This window comes from Macaca fascicularis, chromosome 12, assembly GCF_037993035.2.
Source record: "Macaca fascicularis isolate 582-1 chromosome 12, T2T-MFA8v1.1".
In the NCBI taxonomy this organism is placed as follows: Eukaryota; Metazoa; Chordata; class Mammalia; order Primates; family Cercopithecidae; genus Macaca; species Macaca fascicularis.
Genome location: NC_088386.1, coordinates 70,344,597 through 70,367,785, shown reverse-complemented (window position 1 = coordinate 70,367,785; position 23,189 = coordinate 70,344,597). Strand labels below are relative to the sequence as shown.

The 23,189-nt window shown below is 37.5% G+C and overlaps 1 protein-coding gene across 12 annotated transcripts in view; it reads left to right on the top strand.

Annotated features, from left to right (window-relative positions):
• The window catches only part of CHN1 (chimerin 1), a 198,717-nt gene that overhangs the window by 159,536 nt on the left and 15,992 nt on the right, over positions 1 to 23,189 (top strand). For all 12 annotated transcript variants that reach the window (XM_074009484.1, XM_065525669.1, XM_074009482.1 and 9 more), the window contains one exon: positions 15,502 to 15,586. In XM_074009484.1, coding sequence (XP_073865585.1) covers positions 15,550 to 15,586 — 37 coding nt within the window. In that variant the 5' untranslated portion in view covers positions 15,502 to 15,549. The remainder of the gene's footprint in view (positions 1 to 15,501; positions 15,587 to 23,189) is intronic.

Here is a 23,189-nt window from a genome sequence, read left to right as displayed (position 1 = left end):
GCAGTAAGCTGTGAACACACCACTGCACTCCAGCCTGGGAGACAGAGCAGGACTCCATCTCAAAAAAAAAAAAGAAAGAAAGAATGGTTTTATGCATAAATACTGGCAAAATACCTTTAATTTTATGTGCCACATATGTATAATAATGCCATATTCCTCATGGTTCATATACAAATATAAAAGACATCTCTGCCTGAAATGGAATGACAGTCAGAAGTGAGTATGCAAAGTATAATTCAGCAGAGGGTAGTTTAAACTTTGGGGAGAGATTTTTTTTGTGATAAGAACATGTCACATGAGATCTACCCTCTTAAATATTTAAGTAAGGCCAGGTGCAGTGGCTTATGCCTATAATCCCAGCACTTTGAGAGCCTGAGATAGGCTAGATCACTTGAGCCTAGGAGTTTGAGACCAGCCTAGGCAATATGGCAAAACTCTGTTTCTATAAAAAATACAAAAATTAGCTGGGTGTGGTGGCACATGCCTGTAGTCCTAGCTACTCAAAAGGCTGAGGCAGGAGGATCGTTGGGGCCCAGGACGTCAAGGCTGCTGTGAGCTGTGATTGTGCCACTGAAAAACAGCCTGGACAATAGAGCAAGACCCTACATAAAAAAAAAAAAAAAATCTTTAAGTGCACAACAGAGTATTGTGAAGTAAAGACATAGTGTTGCTCACAAGTTTCTAGAAGGTACTCATCTTTTATAACTGAACCTTTATATGCATTGAACAGCAGCTCCCCATTTCTCCCTCTGCCATCCCAGCAACCACTCTCTCTGAGTGTGAATATTATAGATACCTCATATAAGTGGAATCACACAATATTTGTCCTCCTGTGACTGACTTATTTCACTTAAAATCATGTCCTCCAGGTTCATCTCATGGTGTCATATATGGCAGGATTTCCTTTATTAAGGCTGAATACATATTCTATTGTACATATATACCATACTTTCTTTAAGGATATAAATGCATAGGAAAAACACACAATTTTTAAAAGTCATCTCTTACAGTTAACAACATATTCTTGAAAGTCTCTCTGAGAGTAGATTTTAAGTGTTCTCACCACAGAAAATAAGTATGTGAGGTAATACTTACATTAATCAGCTCAATTTAGCCATTTCACAATGTATTTGCATTTCAAAACATCATGTTGTAGACAGTCAATATAATTTGTCAATTAAAAATGAAAAAAATTTTTTAAGTAACCTCTTCTAAAATTTTTTTCTTTTCTTGTTTTTTGTTTTGTTTGTTTTGTTTTGTTTTTTTGAGACAGTCTCACTCTGTCGCCGAGGCTGGAGTGCAGTGGTGCGATCTTGGCTCACTGCAACCTCTGCCTCCTGGGTTCAAGCAATTCTCCTGTCTCAGCCTCCCTAGTAGCTGGGATTACAGGTGCCCGCCACCACACCCACACCATGTTTTTGTGTTTTTAGTAGAGATGGGGTTTCGCTGGTCTCAAACTCCTGACCTCAGGTGATCTGCCCACCTCAGCCTCCCAAAGTGCTGGGATTACAGGTGTGAACCACTGCACCTGGCCTGTAAAATTCTTAATACTTCAGTTTACATGTTCATACAATAGTCCAACCTTCAGGGGTTGGTTTTTCCCCCATTTGAGATATGTTGGTACTCTAATGCCCCTTCTAATAGTCTCTTCTATCTTATATTCACTCACCCTTTCCAAATTTAACTGAGGATTGGGTAATAATTCTCTTTTGCTTATTTTGTAAGTTAATAGGAGAAATACCCTATGTAATATTTCATGTCTGTTTCAAGCCTTGTTTAACTGACAAATTGTGCTATCACACTTCATCTTTTTTGTGACCCACTGTGTCAACATTCCCTAGAGGACAAAGTCTTATTAAGAGTGAGGTTTGGCTGGGCACAGTGGATCACCTGAGGTTGGGAGTTCAAGACCAGCCTGACCAACATGGAGAAACCTTGTCTCTACTAAAAATACAAAATTAGCCGGGTATGGTGATGCTTGCCTGTAATCCCAGCTACTTGGGAGGCTGAGGCAGGAGAATTGTTTAAACCTGTGAGGCGGAGGTTGCCGTGAGCCGAGATCATGCCATTGCACTCCATCCCGGGCAACAAGAGCAAAACTCCATCTCAAAAAAGAAAAAAAAAAGAGTAAGGTTTACCGTGACTGTTAGTAGGATAGTTAAAGCATGTGCCTAAAGAATAACGTACATGTCTTATCATCTTGCCTCAATTATTGTCTATGTTGTCAAGTACTCCATATCTCAGTAAACTTAGTATCATTAGTCAGTGTTCATCATTTGTTATGTAATAGTACATGACACAAAAATACCATTGCCTTCATCAAATATCCCAAAGGATAGAGAATTAAAAAAAAGTAAGAGATAGAGAATAGAGAAAAAAAATAGAATCTTTTCTCTTCACTTACTTTTTAACCTATATATTCCACTTCCTTGTACACCAAAGGAAGTGGAATATATAGGTTAAAAAGTAAGTGAAGAGAAAAGATAACAAGCAATGATTTTTCTTTGTAAATATTTTTGCTACACAAGAACTTCTGGTAGCTGAAAACCACTGTAAATTATTTTTTTGACAAGCAACATACTAATAGATTTTTTTTTTTCAGTTTTCTAATCGCTCTTCTTAAATTATCTTGAGATTCTTCTGGTTACAAAATAGGAAAACTATAAAGGAAAAGGCCAGTAGCCCAGCAGTTGAAGAACCACTATATCATCAGCTGCTTATTTTCTATATTTTTATGTTCTTTGGGGAGCAAAAATAGAACTGCCGTGTTTTGTAAGATATTATCCAGACTTAAAAATTAAAAGAACACATCTATTTTTAGGTCATAGTAGTCAGAGGTTTGTTGTCACTTTAGGTGATACCCTCCTGTCTTTTGTATTAGAGGTGACATTTTGGCTATCCGTGTGAATGGATTTCCCCAAATCAGGCCTAAAATATCATATTCCCTTTTTCTCTTTTTAGAACTACCTTTGTTTAGAGCTTCACCTCTTGCATGTGACACAACACTGATCTCTGCTTGTGCTCTGCCTGGTACACATGCCCTTGTTCTTAAAGAGAAGTCCATCTCTAGGGGGCGTGCTAATTTGCTTTGATGGTTGCTGTTACAGCTCATTACTCCACAACTGTATTACTTCAGTGTGTTTTTCTTGATCTGTTACCGTGAATACATTTACTATTTGATGGAACAGTTGAGAGACTTTTATTGCAAGTGTCAGAAAACCCAGCCCACACTGGACTAAGAAAAAAGGAAATTTGTTGTGTCGCATAGTAGAAAAAGTCTAACATTAATTGAAGATATCCTTTGACTTAGGGGCTTAAAATGCCACCAGAACCCCATCTCCCAACTCTTTCTTCATTTTTAGGCTCCCTCTGGTAAGAAGATGACTGTCAAAATCTTCAGCTCTATATCCTCCCAGATTCTAGTCAGCTTTAAAGACAGACTGTTTGAACAAAGGTTCTGGGCCTGGCAGTCATTGACCAATTATATCATATACCCATCTCTGCACCAGTAGCTCCAGTCAGGAGAAGGGAATGTACTGGCTTAGATCCAGGTCTTCCCCTGCAGCTGGGGAAGAGGTCAGCTCTATATAATTCGCATGGATTGGGAGCTTTTATGCAAAAATAAGAAACTTGTTCTGTGTACTGAAAAATAAGCAGTGCCCTCTACAAGATTAAATGTCAAATGAAATCACCCATTGCAACATCTTAGTGAACAGCCTACTGAATATGACAGTGTTAATGTAACACTTTGCTGGGTGAGATGTGCTCATAGAACATGGATTACAGAAGAATCCTGAAGCAGTTCAGTCTGTATAAAGGGGGTTGAAAATTACTGATTAAGTTAATCTTATTTTACATGTGTAGAAACTGAAGCCTAGTGAAGTCACTGGTTGGCGCTCACATGAACGAATCAATAGAACCAAGAATATAAACAAAATTTCTACTTTCAGTCATGATGGAAGAACTACATTTACCTTCCCATCTTAAACAACTAGCAAACCAGAAAAAGTATATAAAAACCACAGCCAGACATTGATCAATAGGTAGTATAAAACTGTGATAACTGAAAGAAGGAACACAAAAAAAAATTATGCTTAAGATCACTCTTACTGCTTGGAGGCAGTTCCCAGGCCACAACACATAGAGGGGGAGTCGAACCAGAGTCTTGTGGTCTACCCCAGTTAAGGACAAAGAGATTAGGGTGGGGTTGTGGGGGAGGTGTAAAGCAGCTCATATATATGGGGCAGAGGCTGCCTGAGGAGACAGCTGCACACAAAAAGCATTCTGGAGATCTGCAGAGGAGCCTTCTTGAGTCTTTTGCTGATGACTTACCTGTATATACGTGGGAAGAAACTATTGGGAAACCAGCAGAAAGCAATAGGCTAAACAATGGCTGAAACTCACTGAAGACTGAGACTCATTCTGCCCACTAGTAGAAACAGAAAGAAGTCACAACACATGGAGCATTGGTTAAGACTCTTCAAGAGGGTATCATCTTAGTAGTGTGACCAAAATTAACAGTAGACTAAAGGTTGTAGTGAGGAAGGAAATGGAAGCTGTTTTAAAAAATCCAAATTGAATCTCTAGAGGTGAAAAGTGTATCTGAAATGAAAAATACACTGGATTATATTAACAGCATATTAGACACCACAGAAGAAAAGATTAGTAAACCAGAAAATACAATAATAGAAGTATCCAAGATGAAGAACAGAGAATTAAAAAAAAAAAAATGAATACAACATCAGTGACCAGTGGGACAATAGCAAGCAGTCTTAACATAAGTGTAATTTGGGTCACAGAAGGAACAGTGATGGGAAACCAGGAGACAGAGCAATTATTTAAAGCCATAGTGACCAAAAATTGTATAAATTTGATGAAAAGTCACAGATCCAAAAGTGCAGTCAACACTAAACAGAAAAAAAATATGGTGAAAGCAACATCAAAGCACATGATAAATTGCTGAAAACCAGTGTTAAGGAGAAAATTGTAAAAGCAGCCAGAGAGAGTGAGAAAATTTGGGGAAAGAACAGTTTTCACTGTAAAGTGATACCAATGGCCCCTGGCTTACAATGGCTCAGCTTATGATTTTGACCTTATGATGGTCTGAAAGCAATATTCATTCAGTACAGTCCTGGATTTAGGATTGGGTTACATCTGGATAAATTCATCATAAATTAAAAATATCAGAAGTAGACACCCCACTCTCAACTTATGATATTTTCAACTTATGGTGGGTTTATTGACATGTAACCCCATCATATGTCAAGGAGAATCTATACTTTGCCTCAGCCTAAGAGTCAAGATTGTTCATCCCACACAATGTATAGAGGATGTCTCTTAGATCTAGAAATTATACATACGTTTGGTTTGTCTTAAGTTTTATTTTCACATTTCAGTTTCATAATGTGTTTATAGTTTTATGGTTTTATAGAATCTTAAATGTGCACACTTACACTCAAGAATATAAATGCACATTTGTTTAAAAGAATAGAAATTATTTTTATACTCTCTTCTCTGTTAATATCTTTAAGGATTACTTTAGTGTAGGACAAATATGTCAACTTTGAGGAAACAAATTCTTTTCCTTTTTCACTGGTACTCACACATCTTACAAAGTTTTTTTTAAAAGCAGTTGGGGGGATGCACATTACATAAAAATAAATAAAGAATGGCAGCAAAATTCTCATCAAAAACTATGCAAGACAATGGAGCTTCATCTTCAAAGAACTGAAGGAAAAGAAACCTATTAACATTGAATTCTATATCTAGCAAATATATCTTTTAGAGATGAAGATAAAATAAATTTTTATTTTTTAAACAAACAAAAGCTGAGTGAATTCATCACCAGGAGACTGGTACTACAAGAATATTACAGTAAGTTTTTGAGTCAGAAGGCAAATAATATCAGGTGGAAATTTAGAACTATACAAAGGAATAAAGAACACTGGAAATAATAGTAAGCATGGGTAACTTTAAAAGATATTTTTCCTGACTTGGTATCTTTAAAAAATAGTTGACTCTTTAAGGCAAAAATGGTCATATATTATGTAGTTTATACAAGCAAAATGTATGACAACAATAATGTAGAGTAGAGGATGGGGGAAGTGGAAGTATACTTCATGTATAGGATTCTTGTGCATTACATGAAGTGACATAATATTATTTGGAAGTAGACTGCAAGTAAAAATGTATATTGTAGACTGGGCATGGTGGCCAATGTCTGTAATTCCAGCACTCTGGAAGGCTGAGGCAGGAGGACTGTTTGAGCCCTGGAGTTCGAGACTAGCCTGAGCAACATGGCAAGACTCCATCTCTATCTAGAAAAGAGAGAGACAAAATTAGCTGGGTATGGTGGCACATGCCTGTGATTCCTACTGCATAAGAGGCTGAGGTGGGAGGATCACTTGAGCCCAGGAGTGTCAGGCTGCAGTGAGCTATGATTGTGCCACTGCACTTCAACCTGGGTGACAGAGTGAGACACTGTCAAAAAAAAAAAAAAAAAAAGATGTGTATGTTCTAGACCTTAGAACAAAACTAAAATTGATATAGTTAAACTAGCAGTGGAGACAAATGGAATCATAAGAAATATGCAGTTAATTCAGAGTATGTAACAGAAAAAAAAGGAATAAAGGACAAATGGAATGCATAGAAAACATGTTGATAGTTACATTAAATGAAAATGACTCAGACACACCATTAAAAGGCAGAGATTGTCAGGTTGGATAAAAAAGCAAGATCCAGTGATGCGCTGTGTACAGGAAACCCACATTAAATATAAAGGGCACAGAGAAGTGAAAGAAAAAGCAAAATTCTCATCAAAAACTATGCAAGACAATGGAGCAACATCTTCAAAGAACTGAGGGAAAAGAAACCTATTAACCTGGAATTCTATATCTAGCAAATAATATGTATATGTAGACAATAATTCAAAGAAAATTGGAGTGACTGTACTTTTTTAAACATAATTTTTAGAACAAGGAATATTGTTAGGAATGAAGAAGGTAAAATTCATCAAGAAGATATAACAGTTTAAAATTTATATGTACCTAATAAAAGGTGCAAAATACATAAAGCAGCAACTGAGCTGAGGGTGAAATAGACAAATTCACGGTTATAGTTGGAAGTTTCAACCCTTCTGTCTCAGTGATATTCAGAAAATTAGAATATAGAAGACTTGAACAACAGTATCAACCAATTTGACCTAATTGATATTTATAGAGTACTCCACTCAACAACAGCAGGATACACATACTTTTCAGGTGAACTGGAAGATTCACCAAGATACACAATATTCTGGACCATAAGACAAATATAGCCATGTGTCATATAACTGTTTCAGTCAACAACTGACCACAGTTATGACAGTGGTCCCATAAGATTATAATACTGTATTTTTACCCTGTCTTTTCTATGTTTAGATACATTTAGATACACAAATACCATTGTGTTACTGTTACATATTCAGTACAGTAACATGCTGTACAGGTTTGTAGCCTAGGAGCAATAGGCTAGACCATTGAGCCTAACACATCGTAGGTTTTACCATGTAGATTTTGTGTAAGTACACTCTATAGTGTTCACCTAATGAAGCATTTCTCAGAGAGTGTCCCTACCATTAAGTGACATATGACTGTATCAATAAAGGTAGAAGGGTTAAAATCATACAAAGCATATCCTCCAACCACAACAGAATGAAATTTGAAATCAGTAACAGATATCTGAAAATTTTCCCACATACTTATAAATTAAATAACATACTGCTAAATACATGGGTTGAAGAAGAAATCACAAGATATGTTAGAAAATATTTTGAACTGATTGAAAAGAAAAATACAACATATCAAAATTCGTGGAATGTGACTAAAGTAGTACTTGTCAGGAAATTTATATCATTAAATGCTTATATTTAGAAAGGGGGGGAAAAGGTCTTAAGTCAAAGAGCTAAGCTTCCACCTTAAGAAACTAGAAAAAGAACCAATTAGACCAAGTACTTGAGAAAAGGCAGTATTAAAGGTAAAAGCAGCAATCAGTGAAACAGAAGAAAAACAATTTTTAAAATCCAAGAATGTACTGGGATTTTAAAAAAGGTTTTAACTACATACTTTAATAACTTTCTGTACATTTTAGTCAGATCTTTTTCTTAGTATATTATAGGAATACTTGCATTCATATTATAATATATGTTAACAGTACTTCTTTAGATGACTACTTTTATAACCAATTCAAAAAGAAATTGAAACCTGGTTGTATGGAAATAATCTATTAATGCAGACTTAACTTCAAAGAATTGTGGATCACATTTTATAGACTGGTCTGAGGGTTTTCTGTATGTCAGTGTTCAGTTACCTATCTATAATGTGGGTATAGAGATTTTCTGTCACTCAGCTGTGGAATGTAAGTGGTTTTTACTGCACAACCATTTACTTATTTTCCTATTGTACCTACATAATATAACCTTAGGGGACTGGTATTTCAAAGAGTTGATTTTTACTACTGATATTTGAATACAAACTCATTCATCTAAGTAATGAAGCTAACTTTCTAAGTAGAAGTGTTTTAGGTTATGGCATTTAACATTTTTGAACCTTGAGCATGATTCACTTTGGAAAGCTATCAGGGGAAAAGAAATTAAAAAGAAAGTTGCTTCTGAAACTTAAAAGAAGCCTAAACATTAAAATTGTGTATTTTATAATACTCTACTCATATTTTGAAATGGAAAGTGTCTTTGAATTAATGGTTATATTTTTTATTATTATACAAACTATACCTTGTAGCATATAATAATCAAAGGATTGCTTTGAGAACTTTGATATTTTCCTGGGTTTCAGATTGGTGGTTCTGTGCGAGGGGCCACTATTTCAGCTCAGCACAGAGCATTGACACCAGAAGTTGTGTTTGTGTTCTAGCATTAATGTGGTTGTTTATGATTCTAAGCAAGTTCTGTGCAAGCTTTGCATTCATTCTGTAATTTTAGATATATTTCTCACTCAAAAACATAGTGGTGATTGGGAATGTATAGATCATAAAGGAAACTTTAAAAAAATTTAAGCTCTGTTAATAAGGCCTATATTGAATTGTGGTGAATGTATTTTTATGAGAATTGATAATTTATTTTTTCTGTACATATTTAAAATATTGTTTTGTATACCAATTAACATAAACCATTTTTATAACATTCATGTGAGAGCAGAACTAAATTACTATATTGCCCTGGTGACTGTCCTACTAATGGTCATTCTTGTTGTAGTATGACCATATTTTACTAGCTTTTTCCTGTAGTTACTGCTCACAGTTAAAGGGACATCATTTATTTGTGGTAGGTCAGTGTATGTCTAGTAGGATTTTATGGTATTTCTCTCAATTTTGAACAATTTTCTTACCCTTAAAATTAGGTCACCAATTTTCTGTCATTTGTCATTCTCTTTGAAACGATGCTTCTGTGTTGACTACTTGTGTGGTTAAGTATGTGGCTCAGAAAGACCCTGCAAATTCTCCCCCGTGTGACCACCTCTGTAGCAGCTGGTTGTACAGGCCATTAGCACCTGGGCCCCTTCCCCAGCTGCCTAGTGCCTCTGACTCCTGCCTGCTGCTGGCCAGTGGGCATGCCCCTCTATTCCAGGCACTTAGCCTTGGCCAATGCTTAAAGCTATGTTTCAGCAAGTGCCTGATGCATTTCTCCTGCCTTTCCTGCCATGGTCATCAATTACACATCCGTTCGATCAGGGCAAGAAGACTAGGAATGGCCAGCATAATGTCAGTGCTTAACTGACATTATCATGGTGATTAACTGAACCAAAACCTTGCTCTTTGTTATAAATTATTACTCCAGAGTTATAGAGTGGTTAGTAGTTTTGACTAGATATAACTAAACAACAAGGCAAGAAGGTATTACCTTGATACTAAAGATACTCCTATAGTAAGTATTCCTCCCAATTTAAGTACTCCTGTATGTATTTCTTGCTAATGATTGTAGCCAGTATTATGTATTTTCTTTTCATGGCATAATAGTATAAATCAAAGTACTTTAAACTGAAGTAGTAAAATTAAGGTTTGATTTCTAAATTCCATGTCATATGGACCAAAAAGTTTAAGACCATCTTGGTGAGACAAACATTGGTCACTTAAAAGAGTGCATTCTGGTTACCCTAAACATAAAAATGAGGGAAGAAAAAACTTTGCTGCCCAGCTGCCTGCCTACCTACATTCCTTTTGTTTCGATTTTGTTCATCTGTTCTCTCCCCTCATTGCCCAATAGTGTGCTGGAGAACTGACTCATCATAGTCCCAAATGAGAAGCTGCAGCTGAAATGTCATTGCCACCTTCCCAAGCAAAATTGTATTTCCCATAATGATCATATCACCTCCAACGTGGCTTACATTTGCAGCAAGCTTTTCCTGGCATGCTTCTTGGCTATTTGCATCCATGCTTATTTCTAAAGAGACTGTTTTGACTTGAAAGGAAGGAATAATGAAGATTAATGGTGAATTTTTCTTTATCTTCCCATATCATGGATTTCTTTTTCAGTTTCTGTTACTGGCATTCAAACTGGAGATATGAATGCTATAAACATGATGAGAAGCAGGGTGTTTGTTCCCTTGTGTAAGCCAGGATTTTAGTCTGAATAATGGCAGGCCCAACTGAGAATGACTTCAGTTTTTACCTGAGTCATTGCCCAAGAGACACATGACACTTGGCCTGTGCCATATGGGCCCCTCAATAGCCCACCCTCTCCCACCCTGTCCTTTGCAGCCTGCTTCTGACCAATGCCTTCACTGATAAGACTGTACTGGGGATCAATTAATTAATCCAGTCTTTCATCTCTGTTTTCACAGAGAGGTTAATGTGAAAGGAGTTGTTCACAGGTTAAAAGCAACCTCAGATGTCATGGTAATAAAATGGTCTTCTTTCCAGTTGCATAAGAGGGCTTTAAAACTAGTTCATTTTGCCCTTTATTCATTAAAGTGTAATTCATGCCTTATACTCTGTCACTTTCATTTGTCAAGATGGACGAAAAGCTTTGGAGGTGGCCTAGAAAAAAATATGTGGCCCACTTATAAGGTTGCTTTTCTTGGGACCATTTTTGACTTCACTAATAATGTAATATGCTGAAACTGATTGTTCTTTTGAATTATGTCTTATCAGGCACCATACCCAAAGGAATGGATTGCAGATTTCTAGGGGGTGTGGCAATTCTAGGCAAAAGTCACTCTCTGTTGTGATCTAGAGCTTCAGGCCCAAGCCCCTGCACCCTTGTGAGCCCCTCCAGGCCTTCTTTCCCACATATCCCACCTAGTTCTTCCTTAGCATCCTGCGACACACAAATAGTCTTCAAGATGCAACTTATGGCCTTTTAATTATATTTTGAATGTTCATTACATTCGGATTTCATCATTTTTAAAAGAGGTAATTAAAATACAACAATGTCTAGTAAACAAAATTGTCTGCAGATGTCAGTGCCTGTAGAATTATCTATAGGAAACAGCACCTATTACCATCGTGCTAGATGGTACAGTACAACTGAAAAGCTATTCTAAGTTGTATAATTTGTGCAATTGATTTTTTAAAGATATCTTTTTCTGAGTTGGCAAAGTATGTGATGTAAACATCACCGATCATGTAAAACTGCATATAAAGTGAAACATTTAGATAAAGCATAACCACCCACTTAAAAAGAAAATATTCATCACTTTTTCTTTAATGTGCTTGACACTGGCTGGTATAGTATGATTTTATAATGTATCACCCAAAAAGGAAACTTGCTTTCATGTCCAGCAACCCTTCTCTGAATTCCTGGCCAGTTTTAGCTCTAGTTCCTATTCCCCACTTTGCCAAAACTCCTCATTTGCTCCACAACTGAACTTACTTCCTGATTCTCAGAGATTGTAGACTGCCAGGCATGAATTCCTGTAGCTTTCTGACCCCAGGCCCCACCACCAGTCCTGCAGAGTCCAGCCCTCTCTCCTCTTACCCTCTTCCCTTCCAACTCAGGGAGGGGGAAAGTGGTTTTCCTTGTATTCAAACCTAATTGCTCTGCCCTGGATTCTGTCTCCAACATTTGACTTCTCCAGAGCCTTGCTCCATCAGTGACCCTCTCTTTCTTATGAGTCAGCCTTCCCTTTCCCTTCCACAGTCCTCCCCACCTCACTTCCAAACCAGTTTCTCTACTTTTGTACCTCTGTTAATGTCATTCTGCCCCAGTCACCAGACCTTAAACCCTAACAGACCAGTGTCTTTCCCTCTCCATTGCCTCTGATTCAATTGGTTACCAAGCCCTATTGATTCTGCCTCCTAAATAACTCCAGTTTGTCCCTTTTTCTCAGTCAGCAGTGCCCGAATTCAGATCCATATCGTCCGTTGTCTGGGTGACTGCCATAGCACCACCCTACCTAGTCTGTCTTCCCTCAGCCTTGTCCCCTTCACCGTGTCACTCTCCTTAACGATCCTCAGTGGCTCTGTATTGTTCACTGGACAGAATACAAATCTGTAGGCGTTGAAAAGGCCCTGTCTGCCTCTCCTGTCTCCTGCCAGGACAGTCGTTTCCACTCCACCCAGACTGAACTTCCTTGCAGTTCTCTAAACACCACATTGTTTCTCTCATGCCTTGTATCTTTGCTTTTCAACTCGGGACTTAGCTCACGGGGTGCATCTCTTCCCAGCTTCTCTCACACTTTGCAAATATTTTGATTTAGAGTATTTTCACACCGTGTTTAATAGGAGAAACCCCTTTTTATTTTTGTATAGGCCATCATTTAATAAATGTTTATGAATGAATAAAAATGACTAATTAATGAATAAAATCAGTATTTGTTTTGATGACCTTTAGGGGAATAAAAAAAGACTCAAAGGCTACAGTAATCAACTTTTTACAACTATAATCCAGTGTCATAGAGTCATAAAGGTTACAGAACAAAGGAAACTTGAGATATATGGATTTTAGATATAAAAATTCTAGTGAGTTTTAGATATAAAAATTCAAAAGGGAATCCAGTTAAGCCCTGTTATACAAATACAGTTTTGTAAGCTGCTGGTTCTGCAAGGCCTATTTCTAGAACGTTTTCATGGAGAGCTACATAAGCTACCTTCTAAATGATTTAAAAAAAAAAAAACCCAGCCTCAAATGACTCAGGATGCCTTCATTAAAAAGCTGCCCAAGAATGAACTGTAAATAAGTAACAATCTCCTAAAGTTTGCTTTCTGAGATCAATGTGTGACCCTTTCATTGGAGAACATGGGTCTGCTCGGACAGTTAAACAGTTAAAATCCTCCCTTCAGCGTATCTAATACAAAGAAATATCCCAGGCTTTTTGAAACGCCACATTCACTGCTACTTTCCCGAAGGTGAGGAAAGGACTGCTTCTGTTACAACAGCTCAGTAGCCAGTGCTGTTTCCCAAATGCCTGTTTGTTTAATAACAAACAAAACACCATCTTCTCTTTTTGCTCTCCCTGTGTAACTTTCAGACGCTTTCTCATGAGATAACTGATAGGCACAAAATAATTCCTGGGACTTCCTTCATACTTTCATTGCATCTTTAGTCACCTTACCAAGTAAATGATACTGATTATCCTGAGGTTTGGCAACCTATAAGTGAGTTTGCATCCCAAAGACTTTCTCTAAAAGTAGCTTCACAATTCTGTTGCTGTTTCATGATTATATAACTCTCTTTCTGAATCAGCACTGTCTACTTCACTCATTCCCATAAGAAGAAAGCACGATTGCATGCTTTATCCAGTTTTATCCACTCAGAAGAACACAGGGACATTACAGAGTATCTGGATGTTGATCTTGGGCTCTACTTCAGCAACTCCAGGAAATACTTTGAGTTTACAGGCTCTGAACATCGTGAACAATCCAGAGGCAACTGTGCCTGCATTCCTGACCCTCCTCCATAAAACACATAGAAGGGATTATGGCCTTCTTTTCAAAATCAACATAAAATTTTGTACTCAGACTCAGTTGGCAAGAACAAAGAGTCACAAGCACATACCTGCTTTGAGTGAACCCGTGGCTATCCATTGCAGCTTTATATGGATATTTGGGCCAATGTAGTATTTTGAATTCTGATATACTATATTTCATTGATTCTTATATGCACATTTTATTTTCCATTTTAATGTCTCTGAATTTGGGATTTATCTTACAACCAATGGCTTGTCATAATTTAATTGGTATGGTTTTTCTAAATGCAATACATAATGGTATGTCTTACATTTATGGTATTTTCACTTGAAGAAATAAGTTTCGTATCTTAAAAATCATTTACTTGGTTTCTAAGACTTAGTCAATACATTAATACAGCAGTTGTAAAAATGACAATCTTAGCTGTGAATTTTATTATGTACAGTAGTGGTTTGGCAGATATTTATGTTGGAATCAAATTGTAATTTACTGATAATATTAAAATTTTTTTTCATTTTTTAATGTTTAGAGTTTGGATTCATTGCTTCTGCAAAATATTCTACCAATATTTTTTCATCGGAGTTAACGTAGAATGCCTTCTCTTTCCCGTATTTAAAAGAGATAGGTATCTTAACATTTGAATCCTTTCTTCTTTGGGGATTCCTTTCTTTTTCAAGGAAAAGAAATACAGTAGAAAGAACCTTTGTGAGCTGGAATGGTTAGCGAGTAATTACTTAAACAATGTTTCTGATAAACTGTAGCTCTGCAGTTTCTAAAATACATTTATTCTCTTTGCTAACATAATAAATATCAAAAGTTTTAAACAGAAATTGGGCCTTTAATGATTCTGATGTGACCCATCAATAATTATCTCCTTTAATATCTGTGATCCTACTCATGGTCACAGAAGGTAAATTATCTGAAAAGCTCCTGACAGGACCCAAGACATACTCTATATGGCTGCTGATGCCTTTTCATGTCATAGTACTGTAGAAATAGCATAGTACATAGAAATGCCAGTATTTGTATAGATTAGGGTGCTTGCACCTGAGGGGACATTGGAAAACTCCACTATATAGTTTTCAAAAGTAAGTTACAGAATATTGGTCTGATTTATCATTCCTAAAACAAAGAAGAAATCAAGCTCTGAGAAAAATGTTAACTGCTTGTCAGTTTCACTCAACCAAGATTCTTCTAAATGCAGCCATGTTGCCCCTTCATTACTAACTGTGGGCTGGGTGCGGTGACTCACGCCTGTAATCCCAGCACTTTGGGAGGCCAAGGCAGACAGATGCTTGAGCTCAGAAGTTCAAGACTAGCCTGGGCAACATGGTGAAACCCCGTCTCTACAAAAAATATCTGGGTGTGGTCGTGTGTGCCTGTAGTCCCAGCTACTCGGGAGGCTGAGGTGGGAGGATCACTTGAGGGAAGCCGCAGTGAGCTGATACACCACTGCAGCCCAGCCTGGGCAACGGTGAGACCCCATGTCTCTCTCTCTCATGTATATATACAATATGTGGCTTGTGTAGTAGTGCTTTGATATGAAACAGTCTTCTCATCCATGTGTTTCCCTGTCCTGAATTTGCCCCCTTTTTTTTTCAGGTCCATACATTCAGAGGGCCACACTGGTGTGAATACTGTGCCAACTTTATGTGGGGTCTCATTGCTCAGGGAGTGAAATGTGCAGGTAAGAGCTCTTGTCTCTGGATTGAGTCAGCTGTGAAGTTATAAGAGGTAAGGTAGAAGGAGACTTGTTGTTATACATATCCAGTAGGCTGGATCCTGGTTTGGTATTATGCACATGCAGTAGGCCAGATTTTCAGGCAGCCACTTTGGAAATTTGATATTTTATCTGCTCTTAACCTTCTGGCTCTTGATGGACAGCACACTAGGGATCTGGCATTAGTCCACTGAAAAGAGAAAAGTCAGCTTGTTCAAAAAGTCTGATAAAAGGAGATAAAAGTAAAGCAGTTATATTTAATACTTGCCTTTGATGTTGCAGTAACTAAATTTATAAAAATGATTTTTTTAAAGCAATGTACAGGGACCTATGATTGTTGCCTTGGAAACTGAATTTTAAAGATAACTTGTTAAGCTGGATTGTCCTTACTAAATTTTTGTGAAATCAGATTGAAGCTTTAAAAATCTGTGAATTCATCTTCAAAGATGGTTACCAAATTCTGAAAAACCACTTAGTCACTAATATTTTGTGTGACATTTTGAAATCAAATACATCCAATACTTTTTGTAAAATATGACCATGAATATTTAGATATAAATTTAGAAACCATGAGATTTACACATACAGAAATAACCAACACAAGGATGTATTGAGATACTTTGTGAAATAAAGTACTTGTTTATATACGTGAAATCCATTTGTATAGAACAACTATACTGAATACTGGCCATTTATCCGAACTACTCTAAATTCTGACATAGGCTTAAAAATAATCATGTAAATTTTAAATGTCTAGTATTTGGTCATAAAAGTTTCCTTCTGCTATTTAATTTGTAAAACTAAAAAATGTCTTCTTACGTGTCTTTTAGCATGAAGCTTTACACTAAAAAATATACTAAGTATTTCAAAATGGTAACTATAGTAACTGTCAGATTTATCACTATAAACATCAGTTCTTTTGTGGCATGATTTTTAAATGGAATATTTTTGTTGTCCATTATGTGCAGGAATTTCTGGGTTCTTATTTCTAAATTGCATTTCCTTTGAATAGTAAGGTATATGTGTTGCATGAAAATGTTCCAAGTCACTCTTCTTTCAGTTATTATTCCCTTAGTATCACTAAAATGTTATAAGTTTCCAGGCATATATCACCATTCAAGGACCTTCCTGCCACAGGGAGTGGGATAAGAATCCTACATGTGTGGACTTGGAGCTGTGCAGAGTTGTTCGTCAGGGAGTGCCTCAGCTCAGAGTCGAAGCTCAGAGTGTATGAGGAAAGCCTTGCTGTGGCTGGTGGTTATCCAGAGTTGGGATGAGGAACCATCATGAAGAAGGCTATGGTTGTGCCTTTGCTCTGGAGGGAAACAGTAGAATGGAAAGTGTTGGTAAAGTGGAGGTATTGAGGCAGTCTGCATTGCAGTTTCACAAAGGCATATGGAATACTCTTTCCAAAGCACAAATTACCTACTGGAGAACAATGACCTTAATGAGCCTAGTTTGCCTTTATGAGACTGTCTTGACCAGCTGATACTTTGCAACAGTTTTTTAAATGTTTTATGGCTGTCACAAAAGCTTTTCTTTCATGAGTAAGGGTGTATATCATTTCCATTTTGAAAAAGTGAAGGCCATCTACATAAGAATTCTTAGCTATTAATAGAGAACAGGTACAGCACCTATGAATAATCTTTGGGAATATGCTACAACCCCAATCATGTTGGAAAGAAATGTTTTGGAACATTTATCATGACAATAATATGGGGGAAAGGAGAAGAAAATCATCCCCATCTCCCCAGCCACCCACATTAATAGCCTCTACCTCTTATTGTATGTGAGTAAAGGTCAGGAATTGAAAGAAAAGCCTTGAGATTTTTCATTTTATGTTATATCTTGTCCTTAAAAGCATTATATTCAGTGTGATTTGAACCATATTAATGTGTAATACAAGCATGAATCAACTCATTTTGAAAACACAGAGGGTTGGGATTTGAATTCGTTCTGTTTTCTATGACAACTAATTATATTTGGATTGATAGTGGGATTCTTAGGTCTAAAGTGGCTTTGAGGCTCATCTGGCCTTTGACTATCTAAATCCAAATGCAAAGAATTGAGAATTTAAAGAGAGAGTGTACACTAGCTGTGATCAGCTGAAAAATAGGTCCCCAGAGATGTCCACTTCTAATTCCCACAACAACATTCCTTGTTCCTTTCATGGCACGAAGAATGTTGCAGATGTCATTTAAATTAAGGATATTGAGATGGGGAGTTTTGGGTTGCTATGACAAAATACCACAGAGTGGGTAATTTATAAGTAATAGAAATTTATTTCTCATATTTCTGGAGGCCAGGAAGTCCAAGATCAAGCTGCCAGCAGGTTCAGTGTCTGGTGAGGGTACAAGTTATGCTTCCAAGATGGTGCCTAGAAAACTGTGTCGTCCAGAGGGGAGGTGCCTAGAATGCAGTGTCCTCAGGAGGTGGCAGAAGAGTATAAAAGGGGCCAACTCCCTCTGTCAAGCCCCTTTATAAGAGCATCTAATCCCATTCGCAGGGGAGGCGCCCTCATAACCAAATCATCTCTTAAAGGTCCCATCTCTTAGTACTGTCACATTGGCAACACCTGAATTTTTGAGGTGACACTCTCAAACCACAGCAGGGAGAATACCCTGGATTGTCAAGGGAAGTCTAGTATAATCACAATCATAAAGATCCTTATAAAAGGGAGGCGAGCCGGGCGCGGTGGCTCAAGCCTGTAATCCCAGCACTTTGGGAGGCCGAGACGGGCGGATCACGAGGTCAGGAGTTCGAGACCATCCTGGCTAACACGGTGAAACCCCGTCTCTACTAAAAAATACAAAAAACTAGCCGGGCGAGGTGGCGGGCGCCTGTAGTCCCGGCTACTCGGGAGGCTGAGGCAGGAGAATGGTGTAAAAACCCAGGAGGCAGAGCTTGCAGTGAGCTGAGATACGGCCACTGCACTCCAGCCTGGGTGACACAGCGAGACTCCGTCTCAAAAAAAAAAAAAAAAAAAAAAGGGAGGCGAGAGGTTGATAAAGATGATATAAGGACAGAAGCAGAGGTCAAAGGGAAGAGAAGATGCTATGCTGCCGGCTTTGAAGACAGGAAGGAGTCACAAGCCAAGGAATGCAGGTGGTCTCTGGAAACCGGAAAAGGCAAGGAAAGAAATGGATTCTCCCCTAAGCCTCCAGAAGAAATGCAGACCTGCTAACACCTTGATTTTAGCCCAGTGAAAGTGATTTTGAACTTCTGACCTCCAGAATTGTAATATATGCTTGATGTTTCAAGCCAGGAGTTTGTGGTATTAATAATTTGTTACAGCAGCAATTGTAAACTAATGCACTAACCACTAAACACTAAAGGTATTCTTTCCAAAGAAAAATGGCAGGCTGTCAGAAAAGAAATGTATATATCTGCCTTTGATTCCTGAGACAGCTTGGTTTGTTCTGCCTTCTTTTTTCAAAATCCACCAAGGCAAAAGAGAGCTTGTCAGGAATGTTTAAAGGAGGGTTTGCCAAAAGCAGCAATTTTGTAGCCCTCACCACAGCCCTTTTTTAAACATCATGTAAAGGTATTGGGTAATGTTCCAACCACCAGGCTGGCAAAGTTGCTGTAGGAGTCAGACTAAATCCAGCTAATACCAGGCAAGCTGTCCCTTCAGGACTGAAAACGCTGGCTTGCTGCTAAGCACACCACAGTGATAAGGACAACTGAGGGAGCAGCAGGGACAATCCTGAGAATGCTAATCATTACATTACGTGGGCTATTCAAAACCACGCAGTGCAAGGTGACATCACAGGCATTACACAGTCTGACCCACTGAAGTCACCCTTCCTGTAGCCTCCTCTGAAGTGAAGAAAGTGATGTTGCAAGGGCATAGGTAACTGCAGATTGGAAACGGTGCTCCTCCGGCTAGAATATTTATGACCCGAGTAGGTAGCCTTTAAAAATCAAGTTCAAAGGATGGTCGTTGTTCATTTAGAATAATTCCTTTGAATAGTTTTTAATTTATGAAAGGAAAGCTTATAGATTATGTAATCATTGAGACTGTCAAACATTTGTCTTTAAAAAAAGATTATTCCAGCAGCGTTCCTGAATTGTTTTCATCTTAGCCTTACCAGAATATTCTAAGAAATTAAGAAAGATAATTATTTCAAATCAGACATGTCAGTTTAATGTGGGTTGTTTATGAAAGTGACTTCCTATTTTCAGTGTATCATTATCTTTGCTGCCTCCAAAGGGAAATGGCAGGAGTTTTCCTAATAGTAAAGTGTAAGTATTTATTACTTCAGGTATACAAGCCCTTTTAGGTTGAAGAAAATAAGTGGAAGTAATGTTTTTTATTTTAACTACGGTTTTGATTGATTGTACCTAAAGAGTTACGTTTGTCCTTGTAAGCCAGTGAGAAATTGGTAAGACTTGCTTAAGTTTCGTGGAGTCCCTTTTAATTGGAAACAATATTTTCATCAATATCCCAAAGAATAAAGCATTCTGCTTAATTTTGCTTATGAAAATAATTCTGATGCATATTAAAATACAAACGATTCCACTTTCCTGGGGGAAAAAAAACAGATACGTTTCAAAACAAATTTTTGACATTATTTAAAATATGAACATTCAGAGAGAATGATTATAATTTCAAATCTTAACGTAATTATATTATCCTTTAATCCTGTCAATAGAATGTAAATATCAGCTATTCCTTTCAAAAAATTGATTTCTGTGCTCTCTAGATATAAAACCTGTGTTTTAGCAAAATCAAGCCCCAGAAGATTTGAAAGTAACCTAAAGTTGGTAGTCTAAGTAATAGAAATATTTTTAGGAAAGTATAGAATAAAATGTGACTTGAATTTTTTATTCCTCCTTTCATATGTTTATTCTATGCTTATTAACTTGAGAAATTGGAAGAGAGAAATGTGGTTTAATAGTAACATAAAAATAACCTACCAAACCAAGAGATTCAACAAATGAAATCATTTATGGACCTTTGATTACTATTATTATTTGTAGTATAGAGCTTCCCTGAGAGAAATGGAACTATATAAGAGTTATGTGACTTTAATAAATAAGTATGAAAACCAAATAAAGCCTTAATGGCAAGCTGAAATCTTGATATACTGTTAGTCCCTGAAGCAGCAGTTTTCAGAGCAAGCTCAGGGCTAGTGAATTGCACTGTGAATGTAAGTGTATAAAAAGCAGATTTTAATGACTTTGCCATCTTTGGCAAAGACTTCATATCCAGTCCACCAAAAATTTAGCCTTTGAGATATATTGTTAAAATTGAGCATAACATACTAATATTTTCACATAGTTTTATCTTATTTAAATAAAAGAGAGAACATCAGTTTAAAAAACATTTCCCTCCTCTTAAATACCTAAATCTGAGCTCACTCATCACTTTATCCAGTCTTCACTGAGTCACAAATAAACTTAGGAACCTGCTGATGTTTAAAATGGGAGATGAATGCTGGACGTGGTAACTCACACCTATAATCCCAGAACTTTGGGAGGCCAAGGCAGGTGGACTATCTGAGGTTAGGAGTTCAATACCAGCCTGGCTGATATGGTGAAACCCTATCTCTACTAAAAATACAAAAAATTAGCTGGGCATAGTGGCGCGTGCCTGTAGTCCCAGCTACTCAGGAGGCTGAGGCATGAGTATTACTTGAACCGGGAGGCAGAGGTTGCAGTGAGCCAAGATCGCGCCATTGACTCCAGCCTGGGTGACAGAGTGAGACCCTGTTTAAAAAAAAAAAAAAATTGGGGGATGACTCCAAACATTCAAAGGAAAAAAGTCAATACCAAACCATTAGTGCCATTCAGATGTTTTATGTATATGCATCACAATTTTACTTTTTTGCTTTCTACTGGATTTTTATACATAGGGAAAGAATATAACAAAACAAGTTTTATCACTGCATTTTAAAAACCCTACCAGATCAATTATATATATAGATATCTATAAGGGGACATTTGGGTAAAATATAGCAGGGTTTTTTAAACTCAAATCTATACAATGAATAATGAGTACAATATACATTTTTGAATAAGAGGTTGAAAATAGCAAATTCATCTTCAATAATGGAAAATATAACCATGAGTACATGATATACTGTATGGTATACGTGGGGAAAAGTGGTGTGTATGACCCAGTGGGAAGAGGACAGGCTGGGAATCAGCAATCTAACATTTCAAAGTCAGTTCTAGCACTTTCTGGCTGAGTAACCTGAACAAGTCATTTAGCCTCTCTCAACCTCATTGTCTTCAGCTTGAAATGAACATATTGGGATAGCTTTTTACCAAGAGCCCTTTCTGACTCAATCTGTGACCTGTGTGTATTACTCTTAAAGTATGAAGTATATCAACACTATTATTAGATTTTGAAGCTTGTTGAATTTCATGCTTCTAAAACATTGTTATAAGAGTTCTTCCAGTTCTGGACAAGGTGGATAAATATGCTTTTATTACTCCCGATAATTATAACAAAAGGCACTGGACAAAACATATACATCAACTATCAGAAGACTGTAAAAGTTGAAAGGCAGACTAAGCACCTCAGGATTCCACAGCCTAGCAGTGAGTTCCTTGGTGGCTAATTTTGTCTGTTTTAACCTCCAATGCATCCCAGCCTGGTCACCAGAGAAGCCCACGAACCATAAATGCCAACTGGCAGAGATTAAAAATAATCCCCAAAAAAGGCTGTTCTTTCTACCTAACGCAGTGGGAAAAGGGCAGCCCAGCAACACAGAAACCTTTCAGCCATACCTTCCATTCTCTAGGTAAACAGAGACCCTTCTGCTACACCTTGTCAGTGGATGCTGCAGCAGCAGAGTCTGTAGGTACAACCTAGTTTTCCACCACTGTCTTGCAATAGCAGTGGTGCACTCTACTGCAAACCTGTGAGTGGAACCCTAGCTTCCTTCCATTCCTGCCTTGCAGAAACTGGTATCCCTCCTTTGCTGAGCTTGAGAGTGGGATCCTGACTTTCTTCCCCACCCTATAGTAGAAGCAGCACCCTCTCAGCCCAAGTCTATGGGGAGAGCTGTATCTTCATCCCTAACCTGCAGTAATGAGGCAGCTGAGAGTGGTGAGAACTCTATCATCTATGCCCACCGTGCAGTTACATGTAAAATAGTACTATTCCCCAACCAAGTTTGTGGGCACAGCTTTGACTTCAACCCTACCTGCAGTACTCTCCCTCCCACCCAGTGCCACAGAGAATGTGGAGCAGAGTCCTGCCATTTGAGTAATAGACAAGTGGGGCAGAAACAATAGCACTGCAGTAGTATTAAAAAAAACTTTGTAAACTAGGTTGACATTTGGATCACGGGCTACACAAGGGCATTCTAAATCCAAACAGATTGACTACAGGCTACAATTTTAAAGATTTAGTAGGAACGAGAGTCAAATAATACTCAAAATATCAAGGATACAGTTCAGAATTACTCATCAAAAGTTACTCTGGAAATAACAAGGAAAATCTTAAATAAAAAAGGACAATTGACAGACACCAATAACTACAATATCTGTGTCATCTTGATGTTGCTATCAGACAAGAAAAGCAGCTGTCATAAAAAATGCCCCAACAAGCAATTAT